The sequence below is a fragment of the Chiloscyllium punctatum genome, chromosome 10 (assembly GCF_047496795.1).
Source record: "Chiloscyllium punctatum isolate Juve2018m chromosome 10, sChiPun1.3, whole genome shotgun sequence".
In the NCBI taxonomy this organism is placed as follows: Eukaryota; Metazoa; Chordata; class Chondrichthyes; order Orectolobiformes; family Hemiscylliidae; genus Chiloscyllium; species Chiloscyllium punctatum.
In genome coordinates this window covers 9,373,534-9,386,051 of record NC_092748.1, presented here as the reverse complement: position 1 = coordinate 9,386,051, position 12,518 = coordinate 9,373,534, and the positions used below count along the sequence as shown (strand labels likewise).

The 12,518-nt window shown below is 47.6% G+C and overlaps 1 protein-coding gene across 3 annotated transcripts in view; it reads right to left on the bottom strand.

Annotated features, from left to right (window-relative positions):
• Positions 1–12,518, bottom strand: part of col18a1a (collagen type XVIII alpha 1 chain a) — a 303,852-nt gene that overhangs the window by 132,535 nt on the left and 158,799 nt on the right. For all 3 annotated transcript variants that reach the window (XM_072578489.1, XM_072578488.1, XM_072578487.1), the window contains one exon: positions 3,610–4,151. In XM_072578489.1, coding sequence (XP_072434590.1) covers positions 3,610–4,151 — 542 coding nt within the window. The remainder of the gene's footprint in view (positions 1–3,609; positions 4,152–12,518) is intronic.

The window sequence follows — 12,518 nt, the reverse complement described above, 5'->3', positions numbered from 1 at the left end:
ATTATGGCCAGAAGTTCCCAAATTTGTGGGAATGACCAAGTCAACCCTGGACTTATTTACACACATTAACTATGCCGGCCCTTTCATGGGCTCAATGTTCTTAGTAAATGTGGACACTACTCAAAATGGCTGGATGTGCATAGAGCTCAGTCATCAAACATAGGGATGACGATAGAAAAGCAACAAGAATTTTTTGCAGTTCACGGACCTTTGCAGAAACAGCCTACAGTCTCACTAGATATCAAACTGTTCCCAGTTCCTGTTTGATTATCGGACCACCCTCCATGCAACTACAGCGATAGCTCCAGCAGAGTTACTAATGGGGAGAAGACTCTGCACCAGGTTATATCTGATCTCCCCAGACTTTGGGGGGGGGGGGGCGGGGGGAGGGGGGGAACTGCATCAGGAAGGCCAATGTCGTACACAAGACTCTGCTAAGCAAGACAGACAGTTTATTTCAGAGGATGAAGTTTGGTGTGGGAACCACGGGAATGGCCCCTGCATGGGCAAGAGGCATGGTCAATGCAAGGTATAAAGTTCAGGTCAGTGTGACAGTCCTGAACAAACACATGGAATATACAAAAGCTACAAACTCGTCAACAGTGTGGGAGTTAAACTTGTCTGGCTCCTTACCAGCCTTTCAAACTATTCTGGAACCCCTGGATTCTCTCTCTCTCTCTCTCTCTCTCTCTCTCTCTCTCTCTCTCTCTCTCTCTCTCTCTCTCTCCATCAAGTGTTGTTGATATCTTGAATTCTGAGATGGACATGGCAGGTGTCACTGCCTTGATGCCTTTACTGCCTGAGGAAGAGAATTAATTTCCTCCGCGATACTCTGGGCACACGAGGTGAGCTACTGTGTGTTACACCTCGCCCGTACCACAGGCAGTGTTGGAGAAACCTGACCCAGTACGAAAACACCCTGGAGAAGGAGCCACCAAACAAAACAAAAACCGGCCTATGTCCTGGGACTCAGTAGTGATTGTAAAGCGGTCAGCCCAGTTGACTCTGAGTTCCCTGAGTGGGGCTGATAATCTGGTCCAATCAGGGAGCCCTGGCTGACAGATATAAACAGGAGTGTCAGAGGATCTGTTCACTCTGAGAGCCGACTCTGAGGGAGCTGGGTCAGTGTGAAGGACTCTCCATGCGTAAATAAAGGGTGACTTGATGACAGAAACCATCCTCTGTGGAGTTATTTCAGCAAAAAAAATCAAATAACCCATTAGCTGTATCTGTCCCAAATGGCTAATGGTCAAAGTATTGGACAACAGTAAGCAGAACAAAATAAGGAACGTTTTGTCTGCATCCATCCTATTAAAATCAGAAGGGGTTGCACCCCTTACATCATGACTTCATTCCTGCTCACACTTCTCACTTGTTTTCTGGTATTACTTTGTAAACTGGATTCACCTGCTAACCACTGCATCAGTGTCAAATGTGCAGTGTCTTCAGCCCAGCACGGCTGCTTCCTTTTTCCCTGGTGTTCCCAGCAGTGAGCCTGTCAGACCAACGAGAGAGTATTGGCCATGGCTCTCTCCCAGCACTGTTTCTTTGCCTCTGAGTCAGAAGGCTGCAAATTCAAACTTTACCCCAGAGATCTAAACACATCATCACATTTGATGCTTCACCAGCAGTGCGGAAGGAATCTGGAGAACAGACCTGATTAGACATTAAATTAAACTTTCTATTTTCTCAAGTGGACATCTTTACATTACTTGAAGAATTGCAAGATTCCTGAGCCAAATGTTATACCTCAACCATCGTGACTAAAGCAAATTAGCCTATAATTACAGCATTACTCTCCAATGGCGTCTGACTTTCTTGATTTCAATCAGTGCTTCCTTCTGAAATAGAGGAACTGTTCAGGTTTCCCTGTCCAGCCATATGTCTGGCAAATACTCTCGTCAGTTGTCCTTTGTTAACTTAATCACACCATCTCCATGGGAATGAGGCAGAGCTGCCCCCATGGATACTCAATTGCTGTCTTCTGGAATGAAGGGACAATTTAGCTTTGACCCCAATTACACACCAAAGAGACATGTCTGTAAGTTACACAGCAAACCCCAAGAAGCAAAGCAATGAAACATGACAACCATGGCCACATCACAGGCTGGTCTCTAAAGTGCGAGGTCCTTCTAAGTCACTGTTACCTCACAGTGATTTCACAGGAATGGACTTTAGTTTGAATCTTTTATTTCACAATGAATGAAGTTCTATTCTCTCGACAGAGAAGGCTGAGAGGTGACTTGCTTGAGTAATTAAGAGGACCGACAGGGTATGCATGTCCAGGACGCTTCCACTTGTGGACAAACTCAAAACTAGGTGCTGTATTTGTAAAATAAATTCAACAAAGAACTCAGGAGAAATATCCTTATCAAGAGTGCGATTATCATAGAATCCCTACAGTGTGGAAACAGGCCCTTCAGCCCAACAACCCTCCGAAGAGTAACCCACCCAGACCCATTCCCCTACCCCTGACTAACGCACCCAACTTACACATCCCGGAACACGATGGGCAATTTAGCTTGGCCACTCCACCTGACCTGCACATCTTTGGAGTGTGGGAGGAAACTGGAGCGCCCAGAGGAAACCCACACAGAAACGGGGAGAACATGCAAACTCCAGACAGAGAGTCACCCCAAGGCTGGAAGTGAACCTGGATCCCTGGCACTGTGAGGCAGCAGTGCTAACCACTGAGCCACCGTGCAACTTCCTGCCACCTGAAGTGACTGAAGTGAATAATCCACAGACATTTAAAGGGATTCCAGTTCAGGATATAAACGCTTGGAGCAGAACTTGCCCCTCCATAACTCTACTGAGGTTCATTGAAAATTTCAAAACCTGGCTAGATTTTTGTACGGCAAGAGGATGAAGGGTATAGAACCAAGGTGGGTCAAGGTGGTTAGGATGGTGATATGCCATGATCTGATTGGATGTTGGTACAGGTTTAGCGGGGCTGAATGCCAATCTCTACTTCCCTGGCTCCTGTAGAGTACTGTGAAAAAGTGCCATGTGCCAACGGGCAGAGATTAAGTTCAAGCAACCAACATAATGAGTTAACGCAGACTCAGTCCAATCAGGCAGGAGTCAACAAGGAAGGAAACCTTCTGGTCTCAGCTTCACATTAAAAACGAGAGAGTCGGACGCACACTGTTCCCACGACAGGAGCATTATGATGGCAGAGAGATGAAATGGAATGGGAGGAGTTTGGGGCTCAGAACAGACAGGCTGGGCCGAATGGCCACTTCCTACACTGCATATCCAATGTTGGACTATTGGCGGCATGGTGGCACAGTGGTTAGCACTGCTGCCTCACAGCGCCAGAGACCCAGGTTCAATTCCAGCCTCAGGCGACTGACTGTGTGGAGTTTGCACATTCTCCCCGTGTCTGTGTGGGTTTCCTCTGGGTGCTCCGGTTTCTTCCCACAGTCTAAAGATGTGCAGGTTAGATGGATTGGCCATGCTAAATTGCCTGTAGTAGGAAGGGGTAAATGTAGGGGAATGGGTCCAGGTGGGTTGCTCTTCGGAGGGTCGGTGTGGACTTGTTGGGCCGAAAGGCCGGTGTCCACACTGTAAGTAATCTAATCATTCTATCACTGAGAAGGCACTTACCAAGAAGTTGTCAGGATCTGCACCGCCTGCCAATGCAACAAAGACCCCAGAGGACGGATCAATCTCCATCTCGTCTGGGGACCTTTCAAAGGACACCGATCCTTGCAGCTCGCAGTCCAGGTAGAAGGTGACGACATCGCCCTCCACAGCAAGGGCAATCTTGACCCATTTATTGGTTAAACTTTTCACCCTGAAGCGTGCAGCCTCGTTAGTCTGCTGGGAGCCAGGCTCAGTATAATAGAACACAACGTTCTGTGATCCACCCTGCACCTCGGACAACTTAACTCCCACGTAGATGACAGTTTGACTGGCGTCGGTGATAGCAAAGAGCACGCCACTCTTGGATGACATTGGCTTGATTGTGAAGAGCAATGAGAAGTCACGGAAGAAGGGGCTTTTGAAGTAAGCTCTTGCCAACTGCCCAGTGTTGACATTTGGGCCGAACTCGTACACTGGGTTTTGGTCAGGTCCATACTCCACAGTGACCTGCTTAGGAGCAGGGTCACCTAGCAACTGCAGCAAAGACACGGAACGCTCATTACCTGAAAAGGAGGGAACAGAAAGAAACAAGACTTATTCGACCTCGAATATTAAACCATCAAGCACTGTCAAGATAGAAAACCTTTTCTATTTTACAAAAAAAATCGATCACTGACTCCTCCACTGCTCACTCATACTGGATTACCTCTTCATGGATATCCAGCATCTCATTCTTCATGCATGGTACCCTAGATATGAACTGACCACAAAGGGCAGGACGACCAAGTGTCTTCCTCAACAAATGCACTTTTGATCATCCAGGGCACAGGTAAGTGACTGAAAAATTCCCCGCCAAGCCACTCACCATCCTGATTTGGAAATATATCACCGTTCTTTCACTGTCGCTGGGTCAAACTCCTAGAATTCTCTCCCTAATGGCGTTGTGGGTCAACCCACTGCAGGTGGACCCCAGGGGTTCAAGGAGGCAGCCCACCACCACCTTCTCAAGGGCAACTAGGGACGGGCAATCAATGCTGGGCCCAGCCAGCGACACCTGCCTCCCACAAATGGGTAAAAAACTCAACCCAACCCAAGACTCCCAATACTATCCGACAAAACCAGCAATGGAACTGAGCACCCTCTTCAGTACTATACCACATAGCGCTGGCCAGAATATCACACAACCAAAACCGATGGAACTCCAAACCCTAGCTCCTGACATTCCCCATTCCACTCCTTCTCTATTTACTTCTCTGTCTCTCTCACTTTTCTTTCACTCCCCTCCTTGCCCTTTTCAAACTCACCCTGTTCCAAGAGAGTCTCTAATTGTTGCCTCCATTTCCATTTACCTCAAGATCATTCTCTTCCCTTCCCAGACCCAAGTAAAAATTCCTCTCTCTCTCTCTTTCCACTTCCCGTTCAAAACTGCCATTGTCAACCCCAATTGAAAAACCAGTTCTTGACCCCTCTGCCCTGGCAAACCTTCAATACTTATTTTGGTCATTTGTTCCCTTTCAGCCAAGGATCTGAGCTTCTTTGAGATGGGGTCACCTTTCAAATCAATGCCCACATTTCCCAATTTCTATCTCTCCAATCAGCCTTCTACCACTACCTCCATCACCAACAGCCAATGAGACAGCCGTCACCAAAGACACCAATGGCATCCTCTGTAACTGCCATCATGGTGCCCAACCCTCCTAGACTTTTCTGTCATCTTTGACCCCACGTCTTCTATGAAATGCCTCCCCTCCAAGCGTCCAGCTCAATGGGACTAGCCTACTCTGCCTGACTCTTACCTACTGCTAACTGGAGCATCTCCAGCAAAGAGTCCCCTCCTTCCTTGCTGTAAACGGACATAAGGAGCTTGTCCTGTGGATTTGTGCATGCTAGGTTATGGACTGAAGCTGTGCAGACTGGCAGCCACAGCTGTCACTACAAAGCATAAGCTCCTGGTTATTGGGATTGGATTCACACCCTGTCACTAGAGGTGAGAGGCCTGTGTGTGATAACCCCAGCATAAACTGGAGCCATCCCATTCCCTGTCCAAGGTAGCACCACCTGTGAAATCTCCTTCTCGGATTGAAACTCAAGCTAGCCGCCTGTCTGGATGTAGAGGACGTGAAAGATCAAAAGCAGAACTTGCATTTATATAACACCTCACCACATCACTCCGCACTCTATCACAAATCTGATTTTGTTGGTTATAAGGCCAATTGAAGAAAGTCCAAAAGATGCCTCTGGTCATATGAAGATCTCCAGGAGCTGGCACTAAAGAACTGACCTCATCAGATCCAAAGACCACCACAGTTGATCCCCAAATGATCACCTAATGAGTAGAACACAGTGCCTGGTTTGGCAATGAATGACCAATGAAACAATTTCAACGTGTTAGTCAATCCATCCACACTGCGGAGATGGTAATCATCACAAACACGAGCAGGTCTAATTACAGCAAAATCTGTTTCCCTATTTCCTTGGGTTAAACATCACAAAATAATTATAAGATGAAGAAAGCTGTTTAGTCTATATTGATCCTTCTCCCTTACTTCTCCAGCAAATAGTGACCGAATGGTTTCGCGCGGTAGTTTATCGGGAGTGATCACGCTGTGGCCAGGGGATAGAATTTCTGCCTCTGAACCAGGGGCTCCAGGTTAAAGGTCTTGAACTTCAAGACTTGATGGCCATGTAAGGAGCATTCATAACACAGGTAGGTATCTGGAGAGTTGGGTGGAAAAGTGGCTTTCAATCCAGACGAATGTGAGGTGATGCATTTAGGCAAGTCTAATTCTAGAGCGAATTACACAAAGAATGGAAGAGCCTTGGGAAAAGTTGATGGGCAGAGAGATCTGGGAGTTCAGATCCATTGTCCCCTGAAGGTTGCTGCACAGGTGGATACAGCGGTCAAGAAGGCATATAGTATGCTTGCCTTCATCAGACGGGGTATTGAATATAAGAGCTGGCAAGTCACGTTAACATTGTACAAGACATTGGTTCGGCCGCATTTGGAATACTGTGTACAGTTCTGGCCGCCACATTACCAAAAGGATGTGGACGCTTTGGAGAGGGGTGGAGAGAAAGTTTACGAGGATGTTGCCTGGTATGGAAGGTGCTAGCTATGAAGAGAGGTTGAGTAGGTTAGGTTTATTTTCAGTAGAAAAAAGGAGATTGAGGGGGGACCTGATTGAGGTTTACAAAATCATGAAGGGTTTAGACAGGGTGGATAGAGACAAGCTTTTTCCCCAGGGTGAGGGATTCAATAACGAGAGGTCACGCTTTCAAGGTGAGTGGCGGAAAGTTTAAGGGGGATACACGCAACAAGTACTTCACACAGAGGGTGGTGGGTGTTTGGAACGCGTTGCCAGCAGAGGTGGTAGAGGCAGGCACGGTAGATTCATTTAAGATGTGTCGGGACAGATGCATGAGCAGGTGGGGAGCAGAGGGATACAGATGGTTAGGAATTGACCGACAGGTTTAGACAGTACATTTGGATCGGCTCAGGCTTGGAGGACCGAAGGGCCTGTTCCTGGGCTGTAAATTTTCTTTGTTTCTTTGTTCTTTGCATCGACATGTAAATCCTACAATTACATGCCAGTGGTAGGCAGTAACAGCAGGAGAGACAGGCAGAAATGGTGAACCCCTATCATAACCGTGGGGCAACACGGAGATCCATGGTCACCAATACCCGTCCTGGGTGTGATATTGAGAAAGAGAGAAGGGATGTCCATTGGACAATCCATTAGTACATGTAAACACACAACTATATCCCTCAGATATGGAATTCTCGCTTAACACACACACAAAATCATTCAGGAAAATGCATGTGCACAGTGCAACTGATTTAATGCCTGTAATCATGTAGAAAATGCAGCTTTTTGTGGTATGTACTCATGCTGTGTATAATTTCACCGGGACACCTTAACCCTCACTCCCCACTCCTCCAGCACCTTAGGGTGCAAGATATTTGATCTGATTTGACTTATTACTGTCACGGGTACCCAGGTACAGTGAAAAGTGTTATCTTACGCGTTTTACAGGCAGATTGTACTACACAAGTGCATCAGGGTACAGTGTTACAGCTGCCGACAAGGTATTGCATCAAGCAAGAGCTGCAGAAGTGAGAATTAAAGCATAAAAATGAAACAAGTTGCACTCTCGGTGTCAGAGGTGTTTTGGTTTTAAATACGGGGTTTCTAAAGTTGGGAGGGACCGATACACTGAGAGAGACAAATCTCTCCAATACTTCAATGATTGTTACATTGTTAAATTCAAGACCCAATTTTTTGGTGAAGGAGTCTGAAGAAAGGAATCGGTGCATGATCGTGTTAATGAATACTGAACAAGTCCAGGGGACTAAACTCGTTGACAATAATCCCTTCATTAGCAACAACTGAGCGACTTTGCTATGCTCCACTCAGTCACTCAGGAGGCCCAGTCTCAAAGTCATGAGGTTCAATTCAAGACATTCTCCAAAAGCAATCTGCATGCCATTAACCCCTCATTGGCTGGATATGAGATTCTCCAGGCATTCAGCGCAGTCTCAAATTCTCACTGCTCTCACCTGAGGTGCCAACTATCCAGACAGGCCCCAAGTGCTACTAAACATCACAAAGGTTGTTCTGCGTTCAGCGATGAAGCTAATGATTTGACTAGTTTCTTTCAGCAGGCATAAGGCAAAAAGGTGAATTCATCGACGGATGAGACCACGAAGAAGACCTGAAGTAATGCCATCACCTTTGAATCTGAATCCCAGGTTTACGCTAAAGTGAGGACATTTGTGGCAATAGATGGTGAGGATGAGTACCACCGGGTGAATGGACCATTGGTACAAGTTCAAATCAGTGCACTCTCACAAAATGGCATGGCGTGGGGGTGGGGGGGGGGGTTGGTGGAGATCAGGGAAACGAAGATGTAATTCTCTGAAAATCCGTAGCCATCCCCCCAGCCCTGGTTACGTTACAGATAATCACAATCAGAACAAGCCAGGGGCAGCTGTCTGTCACAGTGTAAAACTGAGCGTTACCCAGGTTAAGGGAATGGCATTGCTCACCACCCAGTAGAGTGTTGGCAGCTAAACGACCTGCCCTCCACCAGTTCTTCCCCTCACCTCTGCTCAAAAGCCCTGTGGATGTAACACCAGAGGAGTAGGCCATCTGACCTCTCGATAGTGTTCTCGACGCAGTTAGCTGCTCTGCCTTTTAACTCTGTACCTACCACAGTCTCCCGCTTCCTTACTCTGATAGAAGTTTTGACATTTCCAATCGAACCCCAGCCTCAACAGCTTTCCTTCTGGTGGGGTTGAGGGTGTGTTCAAGATTTTCGTTTCTCTTGGTGTGAGCAAGCACTTCCTGAACAACCTTTGAACCTTCTGGTCCTAACTTTTGAGGTCTGCTAGCTGAGGAAATCATCTCAAGTGCCCCAACTGGAACACCCCTTCATCTGCTGCACACAGCAGAAACAAGGCTGCGTTTTATGCGACCTTCCCCTAGGCCCTGTAAATGGTCAGTCATCAGCAAATCTGCACCCCACCCCCCCACCCTCCTCCAAAAGGCCAATACATCTATCTTGAGGTGCAGGCCAGAAACCAGGTGGCACCCACCAGTACTGTAAAGTTTGAGACAACTCGATGACTATTATAAGGTGCAACTATCCTTCCATGCAGTACCAAGTTTTATCATGGCCATTTCCAAACTTGTGGTGCTTGCATAGTTACCCGCAGTAATAGTTGTCAGCAAACACTGCCTGAGTTATATTAAGTACACTTCTCCAAAAATATGTGTGTAGGACACTGAGTCGAACAGAAATGCAAATGAACTGCTTGGATTTCCCTCTAATTTTGGTACCTTTCAAACGTGCGAGAAGGATCCAGGTTTGTGTACAATTGACAAGTCTAATATCATTAAACAAATCAACACTTTGAAAGATGAGTCACCTGTTTTAAGATTTCCCCTTTTACGTACAGGCCCTTTGTGAGGCTACACCTGGAGAGCTGTTTGAAGCTTTGATCTCCATTTCTAAGGTAGGGACAGACTTGTTATGGACATACAGCAAAGGTTCAATAAATTACAGGGATAAAAGGATTGGGCCGACAGCGACAGGTTGAGTAAGTCGGGCTCATGCTCTTTGGAATTTGAGAGGCGATCCCATTGAGACATATGAGAAGTGGGGCGGGGGGGGGGTGGGATTTGATAGGGAAGATTCAGGCGGCACGGTGGCTCAGTGGTTAGCACTGCTGCCTCACAGCACCAGGGTCCCCAGGTTCGATCCCTGCCTCTGGCGACTGTTGGTGTGGAGTTTGCACATTCTCCCAGTGTCTGCGTGGGTTACCTCCGGTTTGGTCCAAAGATATGCAGGGGTCAGGTGAATTGGTCATGGTAAATTGCCCAGAGTGTTAGGTGCATTATTGAGGGGTAAATATAAGGTGGGGGAAATGGGTCTGAGTTGGTTACTCTTCGGAGGGTCGGGTGTGGACTTGTTGGGCCAAAGGGCCTGTTTCCACACTGTAGAGTATCTAAGACACTGAGGGGCTTTATGCTCCTACATACAGGATACAGTTCCAGGATAAACGGCCACTCATTAAGGACTGAAATAAAGGAGCAATGTGCTCAAACTGAGTAAAAGACAACTAGAGAACAATGCATACTCTCAAGAGAAAAATCACTCTCGGCATTCTAGACTCACTGAACTGCCAACACTGAGGGATGGAGTACTCCTTCCAGCTGTTAGAAATGCAACCCGGCACAAAACAAAGCATTCCCATTGATCCAATTCCAGCGCATGACCCAAATAGGAATTCCTCCCATCCTAAGAGTGCAATAAACAGCTCTGGCAGATCCGCGGATTCCACTCCCAACATTCTGCAATACGCTCACGGCCCTACCTCCCAAGAAGTGTAGTGTTTGCCTTTCTGGGAACCTGACTTAGTAGTGCATGAAGGAAAAGCAAAGGCCTGCGCTTGTACAGTGCGTTTCACAACCTCAGCCAACCGATGGACAGCCACTGTTGGAAACGCAGCAGGCAATTTGTGTACAGCAAGATTCCACAATTGGCAAAGCGCTTATGACCAGAGAATCTCCTGCCGAACAGGACAAATCCCGAGGACGATGTGCATCAAAGTAGTACCTCGTGACCCCTTGAGTCAACCTAAGAGGATAGGAGAGACCTTCATTCAAAGCTTCATCTGAAAGCCAATGCCCATGATCGGGCACCATTCCCTCAGTACTGCACTGGGAGGGTCAGCTTAGATTTAGTGCCCAGACTGGGATTTGAACCGACAACTCGCTGACACAAAGAGGAGAGTAATATCAACGAGGTCAGGCTGGCAAACCACGTGGACGAAATAATATGAAGAGATGGGGAACCTGAAGGTCATCAGTCACACACATCAGGGACTTCACCAGTACACTGGAGTCGGGGAGTGGGAGGCAGTCTGCTGGGGAATTTGATGTTGAAGAATCTCAATCATTCCGCTCACCCCCACGGTCCTTTAAAAGCGGGTGGTCAGCAGCGGGAGGGGAACACAAGCTCCCACACAGGCCTGGCTTTCCAGTGTACTACTGGCTACGTGGTTCCCAAGTGCCCCTGCAGTTGGTGAACACTCTATCACACTGTTAACCGGGGTGGGGGGTATCCTCAGGAACAGTCTGGTTCCCACTGAGGAGCCTTTTCTGTTGCACTTTGGTACAACCAAGGGTCCTGCAGCATCCATTTTAAAGGGCAATTCACAGGCAAGTCCACTACTAAGGGTCTGGAGTCACATGCAAGCCGGATCAGGTAAGGTCGGTAGATTTTTTTTTTAGATTAGATTACTTACAGTGTGGAAACAGGCCTTTCAGCCCAATGAGTCCACACTGGCCCACCGAAGCGCAACCCACCCAGACCCTTTCCCCTACATTTACCCCTTCACCTAACACTACAGGCAATTTAGCGTGGCCAATTCACCTAACCTGCACATTTTTGGACTGTGGGAGGAAACCCACGCAGACACGGGGAGAATGTGCAAACTCCACGCAGACAGTTGCCTGAGGCGGGAATTGAACCCGGTTCTCTGGTGCTGTGAGGCAGCAGTGTTAACCACTGAGCTACCGTACCGCCCATCACTGCATCTCAGAGAATCATTGCATCTCTACAGTGTGGAAGCAGGCCATTCGGCCCATTGAGTACACACCGACCCACCGAACAGTATCCTACCCAAACCCACCCCCCTACCCTATCCTTGTAACCCTACATTTCCCATGGCTAACCCACCTAGCCTGCACATGACTACACACGATGGACAATTTAGCATGGCCAATCCACCTAGCCTGCACACCTTTGTACTGTGGGAGGGAACTGGAGCACCCAGAGGAAACCCACGTACATACAGCTTCGCTAAAGGATGTTAATGAACTGAATGGGTGCTTAAAACAGACTGTTAGCCTCACCGTCACCACTGAGACAAGCTCACAATCCCAGATTTATGAATTGAATGTAAATTCCACAACCTGCCGTGGTGGGATTTGAACCGGTGAACTGCAGCCATTCGAGAAGGCAGCTTAACACCAGCTTTCCAAGAGAAGGTTAGGGACGGGCACCAAATCCTGGGCTTGACATCCCGGGGTGGGGGGGGAGGGAATGAATCAAGGAATTGGTGGCACAAATCCCAAGAATGACCACTGTGTAAAAACCAAATGTGCAATTAAGCAGAAGTAGCTCTCTTTTTGCATATTTGCACTTAATAATCAGAGTGTCAGACTTCTGCAATGAAGGAAGCAAAAGTTACTAATTCTGGTTCTCAAGCACGAAGAGGGGGAGTGTAAGCAGCCAGAGTACAACTGGCTGGAGTTACAGGGCAATCTCTAGAGAGCCCTGGAACAGCATTGGAACATGAGGCTCCTTGGAAAGGGGCAATATTCCCTTTAAATTCCACATCACATTGTACAGGTGGGGACAGG